At 53.0% G+C, this 26495-nt stretch overlaps 1 protein-coding gene across 2 annotated transcripts in view; it reads left to right on the forward strand.

The window, feature by feature from the left end:
• The first annotated feature begins 1057 nt into the window (after positions 1-1057).
• Abcc3 (ATP binding cassette subfamily C member 3) overlaps positions 1058-26495 on the forward strand; it is a 46284-nt gene continuing 20846 nt past the window's right edge. For both annotated transcript variants that reach the window (XM_076871714.2, XM_076871715.2), the window contains exons 1-15: positions 1058-1146; positions 15261-15437; positions 15758-15883; positions 16092-16229; positions 17248-17373; positions 17582-17643; positions 18419-18553; positions 19590-19781; positions 22910-23087; positions 23172-23333; positions 23831-23923; positions 25166-25369; positions 25490-25636; positions 26043-26130; positions 26421-26487. In XM_076871714.2, coding sequence (XP_076727829.2) covers positions 1102-1146; positions 15261-15437; positions 15758-15883; positions 16092-16229; positions 17248-17373; positions 17582-17643; positions 18419-18553; positions 19590-19781; positions 22910-23087; positions 23172-23333; positions 23831-23923; positions 25166-25369; positions 25490-25636; positions 26043-26130; positions 26421-26487 — 1940 coding nt within the window. In that variant the 5' untranslated portion in view covers positions 1058-1101. The remainder of the gene's footprint in view (positions 1147-15260; positions 15438-15757; positions 15884-16091; positions 16230-17247; positions 17374-17581; positions 17644-18418; positions 18554-19589; positions 19782-22909; positions 23088-23171; positions 23334-23830; positions 23924-25165; positions 25370-25489; positions 25637-26042; positions 26131-26420; positions 26488-26495) is intronic.

Raw genomic sequence — 26495 nt, forward strand, 5'->3', positions numbered from 1 at the left:
GTGGTGAGTGGCTTCTGGGACCCTGTTAGGGGGCAAAGTGTGACTGGAGAAGTGAGAGATGGAGGGATCCTGGCATAACCAAGTAGAGACAAGCAAAAGAAGGCCACTGACCCCAAGTCCATTTTTCAAGTGGGAAATGTGGAGTCTCTGCCTTAGGAAGGGGGTACTGATATAGGGATCTTCTGGGGCTTTACCTGTCCAGCCTGCACCCCGACACCAGGCTGAAAGAAGAAATGAACACATTTGGTGCCTAGCTGTGTCAAACTAAGTGCTTTGCATACTTCTACCATTGAATTCTCAGAGAACCCAATGAAGGAGATTCTGCTGTGATTATCAGCATTTTACAGACACAAAAGTTGGAGGCACAGAGAAACTCTGGGCCAGACCAGGGAGCCACAGAGCCTCAGGAGGGAGCAATTTAAGGGAATCACAGGAGGTCACGATCTAGGCCATGGTGGAAACTCCACCCCCACCTCCCTCACTGCACACACCAGTCCTGGTGTACTGGTGTCTACCAGTTGTCTCTGGCAACTTGGGGGGAAGGGGTAGCCTTCCATTGTCTGAGCCCACAAGCTCTTCCCATTTTCCAGATGAGGAAACTGACATCCAGAGAAGAAGTTGACCTTATAAAGGATTTCTTTACAATCCTTTATAAAGAAATAAAGAGGGAGGGTTGCTGAATCCCTCTCCAAGTCTCCCTGGTTCATCAGCCCCCACGGAGTGTTCAGGGTGGGAGGCATGTGTGCGCTCTGGTCCCCTGACCCCGGTTGGAAACAAACTCTGCTGTGGGCCTGTCAGCCTCAGGATCTAGAGGGGCAACTCTGGCACAACTCTGGGGCCACTGGAAGGGGCTGTCACTGTGTCCACGACCCTCCATTCCCGCCCCTATAGTCCCTGGACAGTTGTGATTTCGATTTCGTGGAGGCGCTTTCGCAATCGGCAGGGACTGAAGAGCAGGATCCGGACCGCCCAGGGTAGGGCTCGGCTGGGCGGGTCTCCGCGGAGTGCGCAGCGGGGGCGGCTCCCAGAGCCTGCTCTGCGCCTCTCTGCACGGGGCTGCACCGGACCGCGGTTGCCCTCTCACCGCTGCGCCTCGGCCCCATGGACAGCCTGTGCGGCTCCGGGGAGCTTGGCTCCAAGTTCTGGGTAAGGCGCGGGGCTCAGGGGCCGCTGTGGAGGGGGCCTCCAGGTCCCCTTTTCCTGTCTTAATGCATAGATTGGCAGATGTCCAGGGACTGGCAGTTTACGGGCCAGACCTAAGATGGCTTGGGCGCCCCGGAGGGGGCGACGCGAGGCGCCAAGAATGGAGCGTCGATGGGCCCCCTTGTTCCTGGGTGCCACTGAGACCCCGAATGCTTAGAACTGTACAGAGGTGGCCCTCGTGGAACCTGAAACTGGGGAACTCCACAGTGACTGGCCACACTGCCCACAGCCAGGTCCCACCAACATCAAAACCTGAGGCTTGCCCTGTTCTCCCCTTCCCAGCAGCCTGAAGGACAGGCACAGTGCAAGGCACCCCAGGGATCAGGAAGTGCCCCCACCTGCCTGCTGGCCCCAGCCCCTCTGTCCCTTGACCCCATCCTGCAGAAAGAACATTTTGCTCTTAGCCACCTTCCTGGTGAACCCTCCAGCCCCTGATCAGTTAAGGAGGGTTTAATTGGCCACCCTGCACCTCTGCACTGGGATCCCAGGGCATCCAGAGCCCTTGCTCAACCAGGTATGTTGGAAGCCTGGCCCTGCAAGGCTCCATCCTTTTTGGCAAGAGTTCCTGCCACAATATCTCTGGGCAAAAGCCACCTGGCTGCAGGTCGGTGAGCAGACCATCCTTCCCACCCTGGACTCAGAAGAGAGAAGCAGACCGTGTTCGGGAGACAGGCCTTTACAGGTGCAGGACATCAGGACTGCTGAAGTCCAATACTCTCCTTTGACAAATGGAGGCAAGGGGCCCAGAGAGAAAGAGACATGCCCAAAGTCGCCCAGTTCCATGAAGGCAGCGTTGTTTCCTCTCAAAGACGCCTAGGCTGTCGACCCATGCCACCTAGCACAGTTTGGGTACATTAGGTGTAACTGCCTAAGATCTCTCCCACCAGCTGAGGCAAGTGGGAGATGTGGTCTCCGTTCCAGAGATGGAGCTCAGAGTAAAGTGGCCTATCTGTGGTCATCCTGGGGTTGACTAGCATAGGATAGTCTCAAATCCAGATTCAGAATCCCAATGTGTCTTTTTCCCATTTTGCATATATGTACGTATATGCCTAGTGTGTACACACACATGTGCCTATGTCTGTGTGCTAGGGGTGATAGTGGGGTGTTATTCATAGGTATGTGCTATATACCTGTGTATGCATGAGTGTGTGCGTGTGCGTGGGCACACATGCACATACATCAGGAACCACATTCTGGTTTGCTATTTAAGGTGTCTTAGGATGGTATTTAAAATTTTGGATGGACCGAAGGCATTACACAGATTTTTTTTTTTTTTTGATTTTTTTTTTTTTTAGTACTGGGGATTGAGTCCAGTGGCACATTACCACTGATTTACACCCCCAGACCTTTTTATTTTTTATTTTGAGACAGGGTCTTGATAAGTGGCCCAGGCAGTCTTGAACCTGTCATCCTCCTACTTCAGTCTCCTGAGTAGTTGGGGTCACAGGCATGTGCACGTTCCAGCTATTACACATGAGTTTTTTCTAAGCTTGGAGCAATGGAGTACCTGTAAAATGTCTTTTGAGAATTTCTCTTTTTCTCTGGGTCACTGAAGGGCTAACCAAGATGATAAAACATCTCTGCCACTACCCTTCTTGCTCAGCCCCACAGGACCCCATGGCTGGTGTGATCATAGCTCTGTCATGGTGCCAGAGTGACCAGGCAGATGTTGTACCCAAGCCTTAGATGCATGGTCCTCTTGTTCCTGGATAACAGTGAAACCCCAAGTGCTTAGAACTGTACAGAGGCAATCCTCATGAAGTCTGGAGCTGGGGAACTCAGGACTCCCTTCCTACACAAAGTTTAAACACCCTTTGTCTCCACTCTTGCACTCAGTCTATTGTGGAATCCGAGAGTGTCAGAGCTTGGGAGCCTGAAGCCACTAGCCCAGTCTCTCACGGTAGAAGGAGAAAGGTTACACCACAATCAGTTACAATCTAGGTACTGGGGTATGGTGTCTGCCAATCTTGCCATTGCCTGACCATACACCTTTGAGCCCCTGGCCCCCCTGGGCCCTGAATTTCTTCTTGTTGCTACAGGTACTTTCCCTAAGGGTCTCATCTCAGACCTAGCAGGAGTGACATTATGACTCCCTTACAGGGTCTCTGCTTGATTACCTTAAATGATAAGGAACTACTTCCGTGCACATTCCAATCTGAAAACATCCTCCATCTATCGTGTGATCTCCTTGCTCCTGGAAGCTGTTCCTTGCTGCGCCTAGTGTGGCTGGTGTCCGGGGGTGGGTGAGGTCTGCAGAGTGGAGACGAGGAAGGGTCTCAGGCCAAGAGGTTGGAGCCTCAGCTATAGCTATTACCCAAAAAGTCTGGGATACTCATTTGTGGCATGCTATTTTACATCTCATTTGCATGGCGTATCATTCAGATGTACCTACCCTTGAAGCTTAGGGGCTGAGGGGACCCATCTAGTGGGAAATGGTTCAGGACAGCGAGGAAGTATCAGAACTGGAAGCAACAGGCAAGAGGAGTCGGGTGTTCAGGCCCTACTTGTTTACTCTGCCAAACCTTTCACTAGCTCATCCTCAGAGCCTTGCTTTCTTACCTGTGAAATGGGGAAATAATTCACCATCTGCTCACCTTGCAAGATTTTTGTGGGGATCCAGTGAGATAGGGAATAAGAAATGATTCTGAGAATCAAGAAACTCTCTTGTGGCTGGCAGGCCCTGATATTCCTTGGAAGAGGGGGAGGACAAAGAGAAATGAGGTCAGAGGTAATGGAAACCTAAAAGAAAATGGCTCTTGGGCTGTTGGGGCAGAGGGTCCTATTTCAGCTGTTACTGGGGTCAGGAGACTGATCCTGGCTAAACCCATCAGCTTCAGCCCCAGCCTGCTCTGAGGGTAGGAGACTGGGGAACATCCATGACACCCTGGACATACACACAAAAATCTGGACACACACATATCACACACGCTGCATACATGATTTCTCTATTTCTTTTTAATATCTGTTTCTCTCTCTTCCCTCTGCCCCGCCACCATCCACCCCTGGCCTCACAGCAGGTTATCAACATCTCTGAGCATGACTTGGGAGTTTGTGTGGAAATAAATTCCAAAAGAATGAATTGTATGCTGGGTGTGGTAGCACACACCTTTGAGTCCCTGGCCCCCCCTGGGCCCTGTACTTCTTGTTGCTACAGGTACTTCCTCTAAGGCTCTCATCTCAGTCCCAGCTACTTGGGAGATTTAGTCAGGGGGATCCCAAGTTCGAGGCCAGCCTAGACAACTCAGTGAGACCCTATCTCAAATAAAAAACAAAAAGAGATGGGTGTAGCCCCGTGGTAGAGAGCTTGCCTAGCACGTGTGAGGCCCTGGTTTCCATCTCTAGCATCAAAAAATTTTTAATAAAAAAGGGTATTTTGTGTGATCAAACTAACCCACAACTCATGAGGGCTGAAATAGCTCTAGAGCAAAGGAGGTCATTGTGAACTTTTACTCTGATCTGCTGTCCCTTTCTTGGAAGTTTACTCTGAACTGAGCAATAGAAGTTGGACAGTACCTAGGGGTGAGGCGAGTACATGGTGGAGGGACCCAGGACTATTGGCTCTCAGGAGGTACCAGCCAATATGCAGAACTAATCATATGACCCCAGGAAACTAAGAAATCCAAAGATCGTGACCATAAAAACTGTCCAAAAGCCAGGCATGGTGACACATACCTGTAATCTCAGCCAATAGATCAATAGTTCTGCAATAGTAGAATCAATAGTTCAAAGCCAGCCTCAGCAAAAGCAAGGCACTAAGCAACTCAGTGAGACCCTGTCTCTAAATAAAATACCAAATAGGCTGGGGATGTGGCTCAGTGGTCTAGTGCCCCTAAGTTCAATCACCGGTACCAAAAAAAAAAAAAACTGTCCAAAAAAATGGCACTGATTGCCTAATAAGTAGTAAGTTCCCAATGGGGATTTGTTGGTTCCTCCTCTAAGATTTCCAGACTCCTCTTTCCCCAGCTCTCTCACTACACCAGACATCTATTTTCTTAGTGGCAGCTCTTGTTCCAGGCCCATGGGTCCCCCACTGGTTAGACTCACACAGTAAGGGAAGGTGCCTTCACTGTTGCCTTTGCTGTGTACCCACCCTAGAGAGGCATAAACCCTGGTCTCTTGGAAGCCCATCTCCTTGTGTATCCTCCTGTGCTCTAGCAAGGACCAATTCTGTTGTCCATTAGCTGTGTGTGTGTCTTTTGGCAGGTCATTCACCCTCTCTGAGCTCTAGCCAGTCTTAGGTAGGCTCTGGGGCCTCCTTTAAGTGTGGAGTTGTACAGTGATGATTCTGGGAGGATGAGCCTAGGCTTGGAGGCCAAGACCATGATGGAGGCCTTCCAAACTTAAGGGCTCTAGGGTATCAGGGTGTCCCAGTATGAGTAGGTAGCAGGTGTGCTTAATGGACAAAGACCATATTTCATGTGTTTGGCTCTCAAATGAAGACAGTGACATGCAAAGCTGTGAGGAAGCTGGAAATGCCAGGGCCCCTGAGGTAGGCAGATGGGTGGGAGGTGGGCACTCCTTAGCCTACGGGGTACCAAAGCTCACCTGCTCCTCTCAGGGATCTAGTCTCACCTGCCAGGTCAGGGACCCCTGGAATCTCTTCCCTCCATCCTGGAGACATTGAATCTGGTGCTGGAAGGCTTTGACCTTTGAGGAGGGAAATTGGCCCTAGGTTGACTTCCCTTGTCCCCCGGACCTGGATTGAAGGCTAGAGCAGGAAAGGAAGTGAGTCAGGCGAGTGGCTTTGCGGAGGGAGCTTTGCCGAGACTGTCTGCTAGACTGTCCCCAAACAGGGACATGGTCTCTGAGCACCATCTGGCCTCCAGGAAGGGCAATCCCAGTTGGGACTACAGCCAAGCTACTCTGGAGAAGTGCCTGGGCTCTGGTCCCCCAACCCCCACACCATGAGACTGGCGAGGGGGTGGGGGCAGGACCCCTGTAGGAGGGATGAGACTTGGGTCTATCCTTGCTAAGGTGGCTGAACAGCCCCCTTCCCCCACCTAGAGCTGTTCTTGTTTCTGAGGCTAAGTCCAGAGGGTGGGGATGGTGGAGGCAGGGATGGGTGGAGACGGGGCCTAAGCCTGGATTAGATTTCTCCTTCTAATTGGATCTTCAGGTTTCTAGTCCAGGAGCTCCCAGAACCCCCAGTTAGTCTATTACCCAGGTGTTGGCACCTTTCCCTGATCCCAGGGTGGATTGCATGACTAAAAGAGGACTTACAATGCAGCAGGTGACCTGGATCCAGGTGGAATGTCATGCTGGAGCCCTTCCGGGTATAGAGGAAGCCTTATATAAACCCAGTCAGGGGCTGGGACTCTGAAGCTTCATCACCGGTGTTCAGATTCTATATCAGCCCTGGGTCTCGGGTGTCATGAACATTACGTGATCATTCTGGCACAGACCGGAGCTCAATTAACCCATGCTATTGTGGGCCAGCAGCCCCTTCCGGGTTGGATTGCCAGTTAGGCCTCTGAGCCACGCACTGGCCCAGCCCTGCCAATGTGGGGCCTCCTGGGTCCTTCCTCCCAGAGGCTTCCTGTGTCAGCCAGGGTGGCTCAGTGGGGGTAGATGGGGATCAGGGCCGCCCCTTCCTTTTCTGCACCTCCTTTGCTGATAAATGATCTTGTCAGTCAATTCCCAGCCACAATCTGCAACCTCAGGAACTGCCCAGCATCGGTGGCTCCCCCCTTCCTCCACCACACGGGATTAAGGAAATAATGAATCTTCTCATGACAGGGCCTGTCAGCAGAACTGGGGCCCCGGGGCTGGGAAGTCCCTGACAGAGCTGCAGAGGGCTCCGGGGTCCTCACCCCCACCTGCCGTGGGTGTGAGTCTGCAGGGATTTTGGCTGAGTGCCGGTGAACAGGCATCTGCCACATGGTCCATTATAGGTGCTGGACCTTCTGCCTTATCAGCCCCATCCAGCTGTTTAATCACAGCACTAAGGAAGCCACGGTTGCTGTGGAAACCGTGTGGGCGACGATGGAGCGGGGGCTGTGGGCCCAGTGCCTGCCTCCCAGCTGCTGCCCTTCAGACCAGCAATGGCAGGGAGGGCTTCAGGAGCCCTAATCCATTCTGCCTTGAAGGGTTTCAGTGGGGGAATGTTATGGGGTCCAGGAAATGACCTTCACCGACCCCGTTCTCGCCTTCACTTATCTACTTAACTTTCTCTGGACTAGAGGCCCCTTGGATTGCCTGGCCCTTGGCCTTGTTGCTGGGGGAGAGAGGAGCCGTGCTCTGCTCCTGGGCAAGAAGCTGCCCCATGCTGAGACGGGACACCCTCATTCATTCCTTTGTTTATTTGTTCTTTGGTTCAACAAATTCGCACTGCATGCCTTCTCTGTGTCAGAGGCTGCTCCCCACTCAGGCTTCATGGTCAACAGAAGGTATCCTTAAAAAAATTTTTTTAAAAACTGTCCCCCAAGAAGAGAATGCATATTCTAGTGGGAGGAGGAGAAAAACCATACAGGTAATAAGGAACTCAATTATATGGGATGAGAGGAAGTATAAGAGCTATGGGGGAAATAGAATAGGTTAAGAGGGCTGGGGGCTGGGGATCTAGCTCAGTTGGTAGAGTGCTTGCCTCACATGCACAAGGCCTTGGGTTCCATCCCCAACACTTCAAAAAAAAAGAGGGGGGGTGATGGGGTAGGGAATGAGCTACAACTAAAATTGGGAACATGAAGGCAGAACTCCTTGAAAGGGCTCCATCTGGGGCAGAAGCAGGCATGGAGTGTCTGAAGATCAACACCAAGGCCAGGGTGCTGGGATGAGCCGAGAGAGGGGAGTTGGGGAGATGAGGTGAGCCAGGTGAGGGTGCTGATAACAGGGTCCAGATGAGGCCTTCATTTCAGCCTTTTTTTTTTACTCTGAGGGACAGAGAGCTCTTGGTGGGTTTGGACCAAAGGAATGACATAGTCGCGTAGCCTGTCTTAGGCTTCCGAAAGGTCTTTCTTTAGCTGTTGTGCTAGAAAAGACAGAAGGGCACGTGGCAGGAAGAGCATGGGGAGGACTGTGGAAATAATCTGAGCAGGAGAGTGGAGGTGGGGAGCCGCAGGCCAGGTAAGGCTGCCTTTTATAGATAAGAACAGTGGACTATAGCACTGCCGTGGAGTTCAACCAAAGAATTTGAAGATAGAGTGGACAGTGTTTGCTGAGGGATTGGGTGCAGGATATGAGAGAAAGTGACAAAAGGGATGAGCCTGCAGAGTCGGGCCTGGGGGAGAGAAGAAAGGAGGGAAAGTCGCGATTCATGGAGCTGGGCAGGCTGCAGGGGAGGGAATGGTCCCATTCTGGACCTATCATATAAGACATGTCCCACAGATGTCCTAACAAGGGCTCTGGCGTGAACAATGGAGAGACACAGGCATGGGCAAGTACCTGCTGCGTCCTAGGGATGCCCGGCCTCACCCAGTTGGGTCTTATTTATCTAAAGGAAAGGAGTCAGCCAGGCACCGGGGCACATGCCTGTAATCCCAGTGACTCAGGAGGCTGAAGCAGGAGGATCAAAAGTTCAAGGCCAGCCTTAGCAATTTAGCAAGGCCCTAAGCAACTTAGTGAGATCCTGCCTCAAAATTAAAAATAAAAAGGGCTGGGGGTGGGGTTCAGTTGTAAAGCACCCCTGGGTTTGAGCCCCAGTACCAAATAAGTAAACAAAGGAGCCCAGGCTGATCACCCTGAGGTCAAAGCAGCCATCCTGTCCTCATACCCCCCAAAGTCCCTTGGTCATGGCCACAATGTCAGCCTCCGTGAAATGAAGCTTGATATTCCCCCACAGGCTTCCCCAGGCGCTGCCTTGTTAGGTCCAGATGCTGTGCAGCTCATTCTCTGCCCCCTGGGGAGGTGGCTGGGGAGCTGTCCTCACTGCCATTACTTGCACGGGGACACAGGTTGAAGGAGCTGATCCCAGTCACGTGACTCTGGAATAGTGGAATGGAGCCATACTGGGCCCTCCACTGGAGCACTGGGTTTTCTTGTGACCACTTCCTACCGGCCTAAAAGAAAGTCAGCCACCCACCCTCCTGGCCAGAAAGCAATTCCCATCCTGCCCTCACATTGGGACTCCAGCACCTACCCACACCGTCCCTGTCAGTCATTGCAGTTTCTGGGCTGCTCCAGCCTATGGGCCCCTGTGCTGGGAGTTGGAGGGTGTGGGGCAGCACAGGCACCAAGCAGGAGGGGAACACCCTCCAGTTGTGGGAGAGAGCATGTGTTTACATACACAGGCCCTGGTGACATTGCATCACAGAGCCAGGTGGCCTATCCCAGCCCCACGCTGTCAGGTGTCCTTGAACCTGCTGCCACTTTTTCATAAACAAGGTCCCTCTGTTAAATACCTCTGGAAACTGTTCTGAGGGAACAAGCAGATAATACTCATGTCAGTGTGATAAAGGCCATCTGGGACACAGAAAGGGAAAGTCAGACCTGGGGTGCCCCAGACAGGCTTCCTGTGGGAGGTGAGGCCCAGAGACCTGATGGTCTGAGTTAGGGTTGGCCCAGGGATAGGCTCTCTGGGTGGGGCCACCCACTGATGGTGGAACGGATCCAACAGCCAGGCTGTTCACACAGGGGTTGGGTGATCTGCCCTCACATGCACCCTCCAGAATACCCCACACACAATGTCAGGAAAGGAAAGCCAGACAGGAGGGCTGCCTACCAACCGTATCCAAATTGGGCAAAGTGGATCCACCTCAGGATGGGGGTTCCTACTGAGGTAGGCAGGGTCTGGGTGAGGGACAAGAACTGCTTCTGCCAGCAGTGTAATGTCTCTTGCTGGGATTCTAGTTACACAGTTGAAGTCCTGTGGGTGAAGATTTGTGGACATGTACACTTCAGATGTGTGTACTTTTCTGTGCAGTGGCGCATGCCTGTAATCCCAGTGTCTTGGGAGGCTCAGGCAGGAGGATCACAAGTTCAAAGCCAGCCTCAGCAACTTAGCGAGGCCCTGAGCAACTTAGCAAGACCCTGTCTCTAAATAAAAAACAAAAAGGGCTAGGGATGTGGCTCAGTGGTTAAACTGGGGGCAAATCCTAGTACCAAAGGGGGTAATTGGCTGGGGCCAGATTAGCTCTGTCTGCTTTCCCTTCCTCCTAGAGGTCTTGACCAGGTCTAGGTGTGGACCCAGTTCTCTGACCACCATTGAAGGCTCAGCAAGAATGCGTGTGTGCTTGATTCTCAGAGTTTGAGGAAATACCAAGTACTTGATAGACCTCTGGGATATAAGATGCACACACAGGGGCTGGGGTTGGCTGCAGAGAAGGGATTAGTGGGAAGGAAGGAAGGAGGAGAAGCCTAAGGGGCCTCAGGGTGGGTGCTGGGACTTGGCTCACCAGCAGCCTGAGCCACTGCAGGTTTGCAGGCATGTGGCAAGGGGCACAAAGCCGTGCTTCAGAAAGGGTCATTCTGCAGCAGTGGCCAGGGCAGTGGGGGTAGAGGGCTACCTGGATGGGATTAAGAAAGGAAGGCAGTCTGCAGAAAGGGAAGCAGCCTATGCAGGCCAGTTCCCTTCCCCGGGATATTTTGTTAAGATGGAGAACTCAGCCCACAGAGTTCAGCAGTTCATAGCCTGGTGCAGTGGCACATGCCTGTGATCCAGCTACCTGGCAGGCTGAGGCAGATAGAGGATGGAAGGTTGAGGCCATCCTCGACCACTTAATGAGACCCTACCTTGAAATTTAAAAACAAAAAGGGGTAGGTTTGGCCGGGCACAGTGGCACATGCCTGTAATCTTAGTGAGTTGTGAGGCTGAAGCAGGAGGATTGCAAGTTCCTGGACAGTCTGGGTAATTTAACAAGGCTGTCTGTTTCAAAATAAAGAGCTGTGGGGATGTAGCTCAGCAGTAAAGCGCCCCCTGTGTTCAGTCTCCAGTACTGCAAGGAAAAAAGAAAGTCCACATAGACCATTTGAAGCCAGCTGGGGGCCTTAAACACTGTGGGAAGATGTGTAGACTTTGTCTTCTAGACAGTAGGAAGCCGTAGAAGGTTTAGAGGGAAGGTACAGTATCATCCTTTTGTTAATTAATTCATTTCTTCAATAAATATTTAATTTAACTTATTTAAGCAACCTTTTCTGAGCACCTACTATGTGCAAGGCACTCTTCTAGGGTGCCTAAGTAATTAAGATACATCAATAAATGAAATAGGGTTCTTTCCTTCAAGGATATTACATGTTGTAGGAGGAGATGAAAGAAAATATAATAAATGAGTAAATTATATAGCATGTTAGGTGGTAGGTGCTATAGAGAAAGAAAGAACAGAGAAGGCAAGGCATTGGGGAAACTTGCATGGGCTACTGGTGGCAGCATTAAACAGGGTGGTCAGAGAAGCCTTGTTGAAGAAGAAATAATGAAGCATGTATGGGAAGAGTGTTCCAGAGAAAGAGACCCTACTATGCAAAGACCCTGAGACAGGAATCCACCTTGTGTGTGCTCAGGAATAACAAGGTCAATGGCTAGAATGAAGCAGTAGATGCAATGGGAGAAGCCATGGGTCAGGAGGAAAGGACACTGTGCAGGTCCCTGTAGGCTATTATAAGATGTGTAGAGTGGAGGTGTCCAGTTGACCAGTGGATTTGAGGAGTAGTAAACTGGAAGAGATAGACGTGGAAGTCACTAGAATATCAATGGTACATTGGGATGAGCCTGGGAGATGTAGCTCAGCAGTAAAGCGCCCCCTGTGTTCAATCCCCAGTACTGCAAGAAAAAAAAAGAGGTATGAGAGGTGCTGAACCCTTCAAGTTCAGATCATCCAGAGCAGATAAGAGAGAGCATCCAGGGGATGTGTGCAGATAGAGGAGGAGGAGAAGAGAAAAGGACTAAACCCCAGGGCACTCTCACACCAAGAGGGGAGCCAGCAACACGGGACCAGGACCAGGGATGAAGGAGAAGACCAGGGTCAGGTCCTCGGGTAGTTGGAAGGGAAGAGACCCCATGGTAACTGCTCATGAAGAGATGAGCGCCAGGGCTGGTATTTTGGTGAGGGGCTAGGTGGGAGGTATAATTTTCCCAGGTTATCCATAAAGAAACCCCCAGGTGCAGAGAGGGGAGGGTTTAAGCACCTTGTCCACAGCTTACTTTTTTATTTTTTATTTATTTATTTTTTTGGTATTATGGATTGACCCCAGGGGCACTGTACTACTGAGCTACACCCCCAGCCCCTTTTTATTTTTTTTTTTAGCTTGAGACAGAGTCTCTTGTTAAGTTGCCCAGGTGCGCCTCCAACTCCCCATCCTCCTGCCTCCTCCTCCGGCATTGCTGGGATTACCTACCTGCCTGCGCCACGGCACCCAAGGTCATACCTCTCAAAAGAGGAGAAGAAGCCAGGACTCAAACACCTGCCCATCCAGCTGTTATTCTTTCACCAAGAATCCACAGGGCCTAGTGTCCCATGGGCGTCTGGATGGCCGGGAGAATGATGGTGCCCTTGGCAGAGTCAGGCAAGGCCAGGGGAGGGGCCGGTCCTGGTGGGAGTGAATGAGCTGAGCTCTGAGAGGTGTTGAACACCAGGGGCTGGGGACAGATGGGAAGCCATCTGAGAGGGGCCAAGACTCAGGAGGGCATCGGGGCTATTGCTGTGGATATGGGACTCGGTGCAATCTGTGAGCGGAGATGGGAGAGAGCCCAGGCCGAGGGAGGAACCTGGGGACTGGGGCTGGTATGCACAGGGCCCGCTGGGAGGAAGAAGAGACAGGGCAAGAAATGCTTGCCCACCCTGTTGCAGGGGGAATCCTGCTCAAAGGCTGAGGGGGCCCTATTTGATTTGCAGTTGAAGGGACTTCTGGTTCTAGAGGGTGGACTGAACATGGGACTTTATCCCCAGGCCTTCCTGATTTTCCACTTGAATAACAGTAAGCAATACAAGATTCAATCCTGTAAGTCGAGAGATCAACACCTTGGGAAAGGGAGATAGTGGAAACCGATTTCCATACAGGTCAGGAAAAGCTCAGGATTTAGAGGGCTGCAGAAGCGGGAGCAGGTGGGGAGTAGGGTGGAAAGCAGGGGCTGGTGGGGAGAATGTGTAAGGATAAGTTGGACATCCACGCTGCTTCCCCACCCCAGGCCAGACCAGCCCCAGCCACCTCCTAGAAGACCTGGAGGTGTCCAGTGCAGATCTACATACTGCAGGATGGAGCCCCCAGCCTCATACCCAAATTGGCCCCAGATAAAAAGACCTTCAGTTTCTGCCAGTTGGGGAGGGACTCTTCTCTAAATGACCAGGTTTCTCCTTGATCACTGTGCAAACTAAGCCCCGCACAGCCTGCAAGGTGCCTGTCTGCTCTTTGGTGACTCATTCAGAAGTAGTGAGACAGTCAAGTGTGAAGAACCACCGCAAATTGGGGAAACTCCAATTTGAATGACAGAAACCAACCCATCAGAGAAACAGAAAAAAAAGGGAAAAAGAGATTTACATAAGGTAGAACTTGGGTAAAAATTAAAATGATAGTCATTTAATCAGCACAGAAGATAAGTGATCATATCCTCAGGCAACAGATGGTTCCAGGTGGATGGGATTATGGGTGGTTTTTCTTATTATTTGTTCATATTTTCTGAGTTTTCTCTAAAGAACATGTAATGCTTTGTAAGAAGGTGGAGGTGGGAAGATCAGTACATCAGCAGCCTTGGAGGAAACAATCACAATGAAGCAGGTGTCTATTAGTGAATTTATTTCCCCAACATTTTCCAAAAATATTCTTAGGTGTAGTTATTTCGACGTATTGTTTTAGGTTTGATACTGGGGGTCAAATCCGGGGCAATTTACCATTGAGCTACATCCCCAGTCTTTTTTATTTTTTATTTTGAGATAGGGTCTAGGTGTAGCTATGATCCAAGAGATGTGCCAGGAGGGTGACCGGGAGGGGACCTATCATACTGCTCTGTCCAAGATGGAGCACTTTCCCACAATGTGGACATTCAGGACAGCCCAGCCCAGCCAGGGATGGTGGGTCACCCTAGCTTTGTAACTTGCAAAGATTTCCCCACCTCCTCTTCTTCCTATGAAACTCATGGCAACACAGTAAGATAGTTAGGGCTGGGGGGAAGGGGCACCCCCATCGTAAAGGCAACTAAGGCTCAGAAAAGCCCTTACCTGAAGACACCTGAAGAGGAAGGGGCCTCTGAAACTATGGAAATGTTACTTTGATAAAATTAAAAATTGGGCTGGGAATGTGGCTCAGGAGAAACCTGTTTGTCTAACATGTACTCAATCCCCAGCACCACGCAAAAAAAGAAAAAAAGAGTCGGTATCTAGAATGACAGACAGCAGAACTTGTAGATGATACAAAACACTGTGGCGGTGTTTTGCAGGCATATGCAAATGTCAAATTCATTGAAGTCATTTATTGTTGATTGATTGATGGATATGGGGATTGAACCCAGGGGCACACTCTTCCACTAAGCTATATCCCCAGTCCTTTTATTTTTATTTATTTATTTATTTATTATTTATTTATTTATTTTAGGGGTACCAGGGATTAAACTCAGGGGTACTTGACCACTGAGCAACATCCTCAGCCCGATTTTGTATTTTATTTAGAGACAGGGGTCTCACTGAGTTGCTTAGCACCTCGCCTTTGCTAAGGCTGGCTTTGAACTCACGATCCTCCTGTCTCAACCTCCAGAGCCACTGAGATTACAGGCGTGCACCACCGATCCCGGCCCCCTTTTATTTTTTGAGACAGGGCCTCATTAAGTTGCTGAGGCTGGCCTTGAATTTGAGATCCTCCTGCCTTAGCCTCCCAATTCACTGGAATTATACAGGTGTGTGCCACTGCAGGAAGGGCACACTCAAGTTGTATACTTTAAATGGGTGTAGTTTATTGCACTTAAATTTTACCTTAATTAGAGAGGGAAATGAGGAAATGGGGGCAACCACATCCTCCCTGGAAGGCTCAACCTCTGGACAGCACCTGCTCAGATGCTTGCTCAGGCTCTTATCCTCACCTATCCTTTGGTCATCCCCACCCTAGGTGGATGGAGTGTCTCCTGGTCCAGCCACCTCCCTGAGGGAGACCCAGTTCCTCAGGAGGCTGCCACAGCACTGAATTGTTCTCTCTGTCTCCAGGACACCAACCTGTCAGTGTACACAGACAATCCAGACCTCACATCCTGTTTCCAGAACTCCCTGCTGGCCTGGGTACCCTGCATCTACCTGTGGGCTGCCCTACCCTGCTACCTGCTCTACCTGAAGTACCACCGACGTGGCTACATCGTCCTCTCGCACCTGTCCAGGCTCAAGACGGTCAGGGGCTCAGGGCTGTCCTATTGGTGGGGCTGGGACCTGAGGGGAGTCTGCTTCTGATAACCCCACCCCCTCCACGGCTGGAGCAGGTTCCCAGCCTCACCTGCCCTTCCTGCAGCCAACTGGGACATTCCCTGCTTGGGGAAGTTCTAGCAAGTTCACCAGCAACAGAGATTCCCATCCCACCCCCAAAAAGCTTCTGGGCCAGGGCCCCTCCCAGCCCTCAGGCCCAGGCCCAGGATCCTAAAGGCTTCAGAAATAAGACCCCTTCCCATCACGGACAGTCCCTGTCTCTAAGGAGTCTTCTGCCCTATTCTCAGGCCCTGGCCATCTTGCTGTGGTGCATCTCCTGGGCAGACCTCTTCTACTCCTTCCATGGCCTGGTCCACGGCTTGGCCCCTGCACCTGTCTTCTTCATTAGCCCCCTGGTGGTGGGGATCACCATGGTCAGTGTGGGACTCAGGAGCGGGGTGGGGAGGTCTCCAGCGGGTTGTGGATTTTGATGGGGGACCCGTGGGCCCTGAGGAGAAGGTTGGACACCGGAGACTCAGGAAAGCGTAGGGTTGACTCCAGAAACATCCAGCCACGTGGAGTGGGGAGGAACGGTCCAGATGTGTGTGCTCTGGCCGAGCCTCCCCCACCCTCCCTGCACAGTTGCTGGCTACCCTGCTGATCCAGTACGAGCGGCTGCGGGGGGTACAGTCCTCGGGGGTCCTCATCGTCTTCTGGTTCCTGTGTGTAGTCTGTGCCATCATTCCCTTTCGCTCCAAGATCCTTTCAGCCATAGCAGAGGTAAGGGGCAGGGGGGAGGGGGGGGGGATCCTGCCAGGTCTAGCCCTGGGTGGGGGGCCTCAGGGTTCAAGGTCACTGCTGAGTTCCAGGCCCCTCTCTGCTACCCCTCCCCTCTCCCATGACCTCCTCCTTTCAACACTTTCCATGTCGCCCTCTGCTTGCTGCATCTCTGCCTGGAAGCAGGCAGGAGACGGGAAGATGGTATAATGCAGGGAAATGGCTCAGAGATGAGCCACTGATGGATGCTCTTGGGAGCTCAGGGGGCCATTCCATAGCCCCCGTTGCCAAGTGCAATGTTCAGTGTGAGTATCAGTCACTGTCTGGGTCATGAACACATGTACATAAAGAGTTCCAGCCTATCCAGAAGTCCTGATCATTTGTTCTCCTTCCTCGACCTAATTCAGTTCCTGGCCTCTCTCTTGATCTATGGTAGTGGGGGGTGGGGCATGGAACATTGGGGTCAGTCTAGTGCCCCTCATTTCTTCCTCTCAGAGGGAGGCAGACAAGTAGAGTAGCTAGGATCACAGGCTCTGAAGGGTCCGCTGACCCCCGGTGTGATCTTGGGTAAGTTGTTGAACCGTTCGTGGCCTCATGGCAGAACGGGCTTCCGAATTTTCCTGAGCTGGGCATGGTGGCACACGCCTGTAATCCCAGCCACTTGGGAGGCTGAAGAGAATCACAAGTTTGAGGCCGGCCTGGGCAACTGAGCAAGACTCTTTCTCAGAATAAAAAAAAAGGGCTAGGGGTGTGGCTCAGTGGTAGCCCACCCCTGGGTGCAATCCAGCACTGCCATAAGCGCTCCTGACTATGGGTTGTCATCCTAGTTAGACAAGCAGGATGCCTGGACCAGGGCAGGTCCTCACCAGGCCACAGTCCCTGTCATCCTTTTATACCTCTTGGAATCCTGAGTGGGGACCTGGAGCACCCATCCCCCACCTCGGGCTTCCTCCTACCCAGAGGGACTCAGGGCGCGGGGCCTCTCTGGAGCTTCTGACCCCCGCCCCACTCTCCCCTCCAGGGTAAAATCTCAGACCCTTTCCGCTTCTCCACCTTCTACATCTACTTTGCCCTGGTGCTCTCCGCCTTCATTGTGTCCTGCTTCAGTGAGAAGCCACCATTTTTCTCCCCAAAGAATGACAACTCTGTGAGTTTACCAGGGAGAGTGTGGGAGCCCTGCAGGGCCCTGCGCTTACAGCAGCCCCCAGCCCTTCCTACCCCTTCCCCAGGGGGAGATACCATCTCCACAACGGGGCTGGGAGTGGGAGGGAGCAAGGGCCATCCCTGCCTCTACTGTGCTTTTAAAGGCTGATGGGCACTCCTGACTCCCCCTATCCTATTCTCCCACCTTCTAGAACCCCTGCCCCGAGGCCAGTGCTGGCTTCCTCTCCCGCCTGTCTTTCGAGTGGTTCACAAAGTAAGTTGGCTCTTTCTCCAGCCTGGGCCAGAGGGAGGGGAGTGAGGGGAGGTGAGAGTGGGGAAAGGAAGCAGACCAGAGAAGTCCAGGGACCTGTGCAGTTGGGCTGGCCCCCTCCCCCATACCCGCCCCCGCAGTGGGCATATCGCAGATAACAGGCTGCAGGTCTGTTTGGGTCGGGTGCTGAGTGGGGAAGCCAGGTCAGTCCCAGCTTGGCTCCCAGGCTCCAGGCCAGCCCTGCATCTGGCAGGCCGCAGGGATGATGAGCCCAGGGGGCTGAAAGGAGATTGTAATTAGTTCTGAGCTGTTCCATCTGGGATAAGCTTGCAGCCTGTCATCTCCTTGGCTGCCCCTCTGAGCAGCTTGAGTGGGACAATTGTGTCTGTGACCTGGGTGACAATTCATTAGCCACACGGCTCCGAGGAAGCACCTGAGGCTGGACTGAGTCTCCCCCACACCTTGTTGTTGTCATCCAGCTGCAGCCTGTGTGGGTTTCATCACCAAGGCCGGAGGGGGAGGCGGAGGGGGGGGGAGGTGACAGATGGGGCACCTGGGGAGGGGAAGGAGAGGGGCAGAGACGGGAACTGGGGAGGGAGGAGGCAGCGACCCACAACCTCACTGTGGGAATAAAAGAGACGCCTCCCCTGGTCAAAGCACTGGAGGAAGCCCCCGGGTTCTGGAGATCCTGGGGCCCTGGAGACAATTGCTCCTAGCTCCCGGCAGCTAAGTCCTGACCCTGTGTGAGGCTGCCTATGTGCCCCCACCTCCTGCCCAGGCTGATCATCCTCGGCTACCGGCGTCCCCTGGTGGCTCAGGACCTCTGGTCCCTGAATGAGGAGGACTGCTCCCACATGGTGGTGCAGCAGCTACTCCAGGAATGGAAGAAGCAGCAAAAGCGAGCAGCAGAGGGGTGAGACCCCTTGTCCTTGTGCCCTCTGTGTTCCTATGTCCCCCCCATGCTTCCATGCCCCACCCTCCTCCCAGGTCCCCAGGTGCCCTACCCTCCTCCCAGGTCCCCAGGTCCCCTGCTGGGATGCCGGTAGACCTGGAGTAATCTCACACCGGGTGGGGAGAAGAGCAGCCCAGGGGATAGCAGCCTCAGGTCAGGTGCAATACTGCAACGTAGATTCTGTTGTCCCCATGATACAGAAGAGGACACGGAGGCACGGAGGTTTAATGTTGTGCCCAAGCCCCTCCAGTGGATGGTAGCAGAGCTGGGGTCCCCCACCCAGCTGTCTGGCCCAGAGGTCCTGCTCTTACAACCCCTCTACCCTGCCTGATTAAAGGGTAGATTTCAGGGACTTCCTTCAGAAGGGGAAGCCCCCCCATCCAATCCTGCCTCCTCTTGACTGGAGGCAAAGCCTGGAAGAGATGAAGCTCCAGCTGAGGGGACTTTGCAGCCTTCCATCAAGGCCACAGACCTTTCTCTGGCCAACTGCCCTGCAAAGAGAGCTTAGAATCCTCCTTTCTCACCCGCCACCTGGGGCCTGGGAGTTCAGTGCTCATTCAGCTCAGAACCCCTGATGGCTACTAGCTGTCAGAGGAACCAAGGACTTGGGCTTGGTTAGCAGGATCTTGGCTCCCAGGGCGTGGAGCCTTTGAGAAGGACTATGCCCCACACTCTCCCTGTTCCTCCATGCCACCTCTAACCCCTCCCTGTTTAGCTGACCAGAGAGTGGCCCACTAGCCATCCCTGCCTTTAAGTCCCCTTCATCTCAGCGTCCTCCCGGGGGGAGGCAAGGAGAGGGCCAGAGATTGGGAAGAGCTGGGCTTATAATCCTCAAGTAGCAGTCTGGCCACCCCTGCAGAAACCCCCTAGGACCTGGGGACGGTCCCCTGGGGAATTCCGCCATCTGTCCCCCTCCCAGTCCTGAGAACTCCCTCTCCCTCACTCCCTTGGGGCCTAGGGACTCATTCCTACCCACTGCTCCTTCCTCCCCTGACAGACCCAAGGCTGCAGCAGCATTGGAGAAGAAAGTCTCCGGTGAGGACGAGGTACTTCTGGGACACCGACCTAGGTCCTCGGAGCCCTCCTTCCTGTGGGCCCTGCTGGCCACCTTTAAGTCTGGCTTCCTCATAAGCATGGGCTTCAAGTTGATCGAGGACCTGCTGTCCTATGTCAACCCGCAGCTACTCAGGTCTCACCACACCCCTTCTTGCTGTGGCCCTTCTGTGGGGGAAGGGCTGGCTGACTGGGCCCAAGGGCTGGGCCAGGGGAAGGGACACTATATAGGGCAATTCAGCTCTCCAGCCAGGAACTGAGGAGTCCATATCTCCTGTGTGAACTTTGGCAAGTGACACTGCATTGACGCTCGTTTCTCCACTCTCACTCCGCTTAGATTTGCTGGGTCTGTTCTATATCCACCATGATGGATTCGTTCATAAGCTTTCTCTCTTTAAGCCTCTCCAAGAATCCTTTAGGGAAGTGCTAGTTACTTTGTTTCTTTATTGTTGATACTGGAGATTGAACCCAGAGGTTCTTCATCATGGAGCCATAACCCAAGCCCTTTAATTATTTTTGTTGTTGTTGTTGTTTAGATTTCAGACAGGGTCTCACTAACTTGTTGAGACTGACCTCAAACTTGCAATCCTCCTGCCTCAACCTCCCTCCTGACTTGCTTGGGATTATAGGTGTGCACCATCGCACGCTGCTCTGTATTTGTATGTGTGTGTGTGTGGCGGCGGGGGGATGCCAGGGATTGAACTCAGGGGCACTCGACCGCTGAGCCACATCCCCAGCCCTATTTTGTATCTTATTTAGAGACAGGGTCTCTCTAAGTTGCTTAGCACCTCCCTTTTGCTGAGGCTGGCTTTGAACTCATGATCCTCCTGACCCAAAGAAGACACTCACAGAGGTGAAATAACTTGGCCAAGGGCACACAGCTGGTAAAATGAATCAGACCTCAGTCCTGGGCTCTGAATTCTAGCTAAGATATTCTTTCTACTACTTACATTAGTCACATGAGAGGCTTGAACTAGAAGGAGCTCTCAAATGCCAGGTGGGGTGGAGAGCTTCCTCGCAGTTGAGCCCCCCGCCCTTTGCCCCTCCATGTGTGCCTCATTCATTCAGCAAAAACCGATTGAGCCCCCAGGGTGCTAGAATGGTGGAGGACACTAGGAATGCAGAGATAATAAGATATGGTCTTGAGATCAATAAGAATACAGCAGGCAGAAGTATACCAGGTGTCTGGAAAAAAAAAACAAAAAACTGGGAGGGGCAAGGAGGTCAGCCTGGGATAGCTGGGGACACTTGCTAGCTCAGAAGGTTAATCACGATTAGTGGAAGGAGTGGGTGTAATAGAAGCCCAAGCCACAAAGCATGACTCAGGAACTCTAGACCTGGAGGAAAGGGTAAAGAGGGCGTGGCAGGGAAGTCCAGAGAGAGCTAGGGCTCACCTGGGAGATGTGAAACTAGGGAAGGGCCTCTGGGAGGTGCTGCCCACAGTGTGGGAGATGTAGGGCAGGGTGGCTAGGAGAAAGGGGACCAACCAGGTCCCATGGGAGTCCAGGCCAGGAATGATTCCGGAGCTGATCCAGAGATGGGTGTGTGTGTGCCAAGGAAAGGGAGAAGTCCAGGGCAGCCTGGGTCCCTGCCTAGGTAGCTAGAGGATGATGGCTCTTTCCCTGAACAGTGACCTCAGAGGAAGGAGGAGGCCAGGACTGGGACGAGGGAGGGAACTGAGTCCTGGCCACGCTGGGCCGGAGTGGCTGGTGGGCCGTCCAAGGGGAGATTCCCAGCTAGCTGGAGTTCACATTAGCAGAGCCATGGCAGGTGGGGAGCCCAAGGGCCCACATCTGGGGCTCAGTTCTCCTGGAGAGCCCGTGAAAGAGGACAGGGCTGCATGGACTCCAGGGGCCAGAGCTGGAACCTGGGTTAGGGACAACCCAGAGAGAGGGCTTCGTGGGGAAGGAGTAGCCTCCAGTGCAGAAGTGGACTTGACCCTTTGGAGGGTAACATGGCGCTGACCGGTGACCTTGACAAGAACAGAGGCTGGGTCAGAGGGGAAGGGCCTGAGAAGAATGAACTGTCTATCTGCCATAGGAACAGGATTGTGAAAGTCCAGAAACTTGCCCTAGAAAGAGGGATATAGTTTGCTGCCCTAACATATTCCCACAGACTGGGAGGCTTGACAGGACAGAAGTTCAACCCTTCAGTTCTGGAGGCCAGAGTCCAGGTGTCACCAGGGCTGTTTGTCTTTGTTTGCTCTTCCCCCCCCCCCAAGAAGTTCTGAATGAGAATCTGCCCAACCTGACCATAACTTGACTTGATTACAAACGCTAAGGCCCCGTGTCCAAATGAGGTCACATTCATAGGTACCAGAGGTCAGAACCCGAATTTACCTTTTGGGGAGACACAACTAACTCTACCCTCAACAGAAGTGGGGGCCTGGCTCTGAGAGTGGCTGGAGGCCTCTGTGGGGCCTCTTCTTTGTTCTGACAAGAAGAGATGTGGTCATGTCCATGAGTGAAGGCACACAGCTGCCAGGGGAGGTGAAGCTAGGGAAGATCATGTGACAGTAGGCATGTTCCTGCAGAGGTGGGTGGGATCCAGGGCTTAGGGAGGCAGGATCAGGCTTGGAGAGCTGGAGGGACACCTCTTCTGAGGCAGGAGCAAAGAATGAAGGCAGGTGTTCAGAGGACAGTCTGTGGATGACAGGGAGCTCTGTGGATGATCGAAATGGGAAGTCAGAGAATTCATAGGAGGGGCAGGAACCGGCACAGTGACACAAACCTGTCATCCCAGTGGCTCAGGAGGCTGAGGCAGGAGAATCGCAAGTTCAAAGCCAGCCTCAGAAATTGAGCAAGGACCTCAGCAACTCAGTGAGACCCTGTCTCTAAGTAAAATATATACAATAAAAAGGGCTTCGGGGGCTGTAGCTCAGTGGTGAAGCGCTTGCCTAGCACATTTGAGGCAGTGGGTTTGATCCTTGGCACCAAATAAAAATAAATAAAGGCACTCTGTCCATCTACAACTACAAAAAAAAAAAAAATTTAAAAAGGGCTGGGGATGTGGCTCAGTGGTTAAGTGCCCCTATGTGGCCGGTGATAAGAGAGTGACACAGGGCTGCATGGCCAGGTCTGTGTGGGACAGGGAAGGAGACAAAGGCCAAAGGAAGCAAGTATGGCTGTCATGGTCTTCATGCTGCGGGGATGACCATCCCCTGGTCCCAGAGCTGGCAGCCCCTATCCAAGAGGTTTCTTAGGCAGGGGGTGTGGAGGCCTATGGGAGCAGACCCACCCTCATGCCTCTCCCCTCCCCTGGCAGCATCCTGATCCAGTTCATTTCAAACCCCTCGGCCCCGGCCTGGTGGGGCTTCCTGCTGGCTGTGCTGATGTTCGTGACCTCCACGGTGCAGACACTGATCTTACACCAGTACTATCACTGCATCTTCGTGTACGCCTTGAGGGTCCGTACGGCGATCATAGGTGTCATCTACAGGAAGGTGAGCCCGATCGGGGTGCAGGGAGAGGCCAGCAGCTTGGGAGAAGCTCCCAGCCCGAGTACATTCCTTGCTGTCCACCTGCAGGCTCTGGTCATCACCAATTCAGTCAAACGTCAGTCCACTGTAGGAGAAATGGTCAACCTAATGTCAGTGGACGCCCAGCGCTTCATGGATATGGCCCCCTTCATCAACATGATCTGGTCGACGCCCCTGAATATCATCCTGACCATCTACTTCCTCTGGCAGGTGATTCTTGAACCCTGACCTTTACCCCCTTCCTCTGACCTTGCTGCAGATGGGACAAGAGGGGGTCAGTCTGTGTCGGTGGTACAGCCGTGTCATGCACACGAGAGCTTCCCTAGGTGCTAGGGGGACTTTGGGGCTGCTCATGTCTGTAGCTGGACCTCTTCAGCCTGGGCTGTGATCCTTTCCCCCACAAGATGAGGCTGGGGGTGTGGCTCTGGCAGCCATCGTCTGTCTGTCTATCTGTGCATCTTAGCCTTCTTGTGTGTATGGACAGCCTTCTGCTCTTTGCCTGTCTATCGTCATTGTCTGATGGCTGACTGCTTCTGCCAATGTCATGCTCATTCTGTCTGTATGCCTGTCTGTCTGTCTGACCGACTGAAGTCTTTTTGCTTCCTGCCCATCATGTTTCAGATCAGCAGGTTTCTGTCTGTTGGATTCTGTCTGTAGACTTTTGCTCTCTGTCCGTCGATCTCATGGACCCACCTGTTCCTCCTCAGATCCTGGGTCCCTCTGCCCTGGCTGGAGTGGCTCTCATGGTCTTGCTGATTCCAATCAATGGAATGGTGGCCGTGAAGATGAGGTCCTACCAGGTAGGTGCTGTTGTGTTTATACTGTTCCTACCTGGAGCACCTGGCCAGGTACTGGGGGAGGGTGTTCACAAGCCCGGCCTCCTTCACTCCCCTAGTATCAAGCACGATAGTTGCCCTAGCTCCCTCCACCCGTACCACCCTGAGACGTTTAGGGAATATTCTCGTTTCACCTGGAGAGAAAAGGGTAGGCCAGAGTCAGGCAGAGCTGTTCTAATAAGAACTTGTCCCAGTATGTCGTGCCAAGCATAGATAGCCATTTAATCCCTTTGGAAAGATTTACTGATGTCTTTGGTAGCTTCCCAGCACCCTCCCCACTCCCTTGTAAGCCCTCAGCCCTGTAGTATGGGCAAGCTTCACCCAGGCAGGTCTTCTCTCTCTTCTCCAAAGCCCCAAGCTCTGTGCACCTCCGGGCCACCACATGCTCTTCCCTCTTCCTGGAACACTCTGTACCCCTCCTCGCCTCTCGAATTCCTTCCCTCTCCTTTAGCTCTCAGGATAGAGGCCACTTCCTCCTGATTACTGTCTAAGTTAGTACCCCCACCCCTGTTTTCCCTCATTGCATCCTTTTATTTCATACATGATGGTTTTTTTGTTTGTTTGTTTGTTTTGTTGATGCTGGGGCTTGAACCCAGGGCCTTATGGCTGCTAGGCAAGCACACTCCCAACAGCTATATCCCCAGCCCATACATGATGATCTATAGTGAAGCATTTATTCCAGTAATTCTTGCTGTATGCCTCCGCCATCAGACTCCCAGCTGTATGATGGCCGGGACCTTGTCTGAATTGTTCAACCAGATATCCTCCAATCTAGCACAAGGTCAGGCACATAATAGGCATTCAATAAACAGGGATTGAATGGAAAAGTTAATTTGGTGTTTCAACTTGGCATCCTTTGGGTTAAGGCCTAAAAGATAGAAATAGGCAACCCTTATCCTTAGGAAGCTCCTGGCCTTTCCCCATAACCATCCACACATTTACATACGTGTCCCCATATGTGTCCCCATGGTTACGGGGGGAAAAGCAACATACTCTAGAAATGCAGGGCAGGGAGCAGAGGTGCCTGGGAACCAGTGATGGTGGCAGGAGCTGGGAGGAGAGGGGGGCTGGGCAGGAGATGGCAGAAAGCAAGGCAGTGGCGATGGATAAGGATGTAAGAAGGTGTGAGCCCCGTGGGAAGGAGGTCTGGGAAGGAGGTCTGGGAAGAGGAGTGAATGAGCCGCTGCCGTTCTCTCCTCTGCACAGGTGCAGCAAATGAAGTTCAAGGACTCGCGGATCAAGCTGATGAACGAGATCCTGGGTGGCATCAAGGTGCTGAAGCTGTATGCCTGGGAGCCCACCTTCCTGGAGCTGGTGCGAGGCATCAGGCAGGGCGAGCTCCGGCTGCTGCGCAAGGGAACCTACCTCCAAGCCATATCCACCTTCACCTGGATCTGCACCCCTTTCCTGGTGAGGATCTCACAGGGGCTGAGCTCCTGCCTCCTGCTGAGCCAGCCTGGGTCTCAGGGTTCCCCCGGGTGACGGGGACCCAGCAGACTCCACCTTGACACCCGCTCCTGCACCGCCCAGGTAAGCCTGCTCACCCTCGGGGTGTTTGTGTGCGTGGACAAGAACAACGTGCTGGACGCCAAGAAGGCCTTCGTGTCCGTGTCCTTGTTCAATGTCTTAAGGTCACCCCTCAACCTGCTGTCCCAGTTAATCAGTGGCCTCACCCAGGTAACCCCAGGAGGGCTGGGGATTCCCCTGGACTTAGGGCAGGTTGTTGAGATCAGGGAAGGGTCACCTAGGGAACAATCAAGGAAAGTTCCTGTAGTCAGGGGAGGACCCTTTGTCCTTACAAAGAGTTGTTGAGGGTACGTAAGTGAATAGGGTCATTTGGAGTCACACGAGGTCAAGTGCGGTCTCTGGAAACCTGAGTTCTGGAGACAGCCTCCTCTTGCCAACCTGGACCTTTTCTTTGGTCAGTAGGAACCATGGAAGACCTGGTCGTGGGAAGGGCTCAGCACCAGGGAGAGGGCCTTCATGGGTCCCTGTCTGGTTCAGGAAGTTAGGGACTGACAAGGGGAGGAGGGGTGGAAAGTGGGAGGAGCAACCTCGAGGGCTGACTCACAGCCTCCTCCAGACCAGTGTGTCTCTGAAACGGATCCAGCGTTTCCTGAATCAAGATGAACTTGACTCCCAGTGTGTGGAGAGAAAGACCATCTCCCCAGGTCCGGACATCACCTACCAGGACTGCCCTTGCACCAGCCCTTAGTCTTTTGTTCCAAGCTTCCTAATTTTGCTCCTTTTCTTCTTCCTCTTTGCATATCTGCTTTCCACCGCCCCCCTCCTCCCTCTTTGGGGTCCTTTGCTCCTCTTCCCCATGGGGCTCCCTAATACCTCTCCCTTGTGCCCCTCCTCCAAGGATTCCAGGCTTCCTCCCCTGTCCTCTCCCCCTCGGTCTCCCTGCCCTCTTCCTATTCCCTGGGCTCCCTGACCCTGTACACCTTGGTTCTCCCAGGCTACGCCATCACCATACAGAATGGCACCTTCACCTGGGCCCAGGACCTGCCCCCTACCCTGCACAGGTACCAGC

Source organism: Callospermophilus lateralis, chromosome 11, assembly GCF_048772815.1.
Source record: "Callospermophilus lateralis isolate mCalLat2 chromosome 11, mCalLat2.hap1, whole genome shotgun sequence".
Lineage (NCBI taxonomy): Eukaryota > Metazoa > Chordata > Mammalia > Rodentia > Sciuridae > Callospermophilus > Callospermophilus lateralis.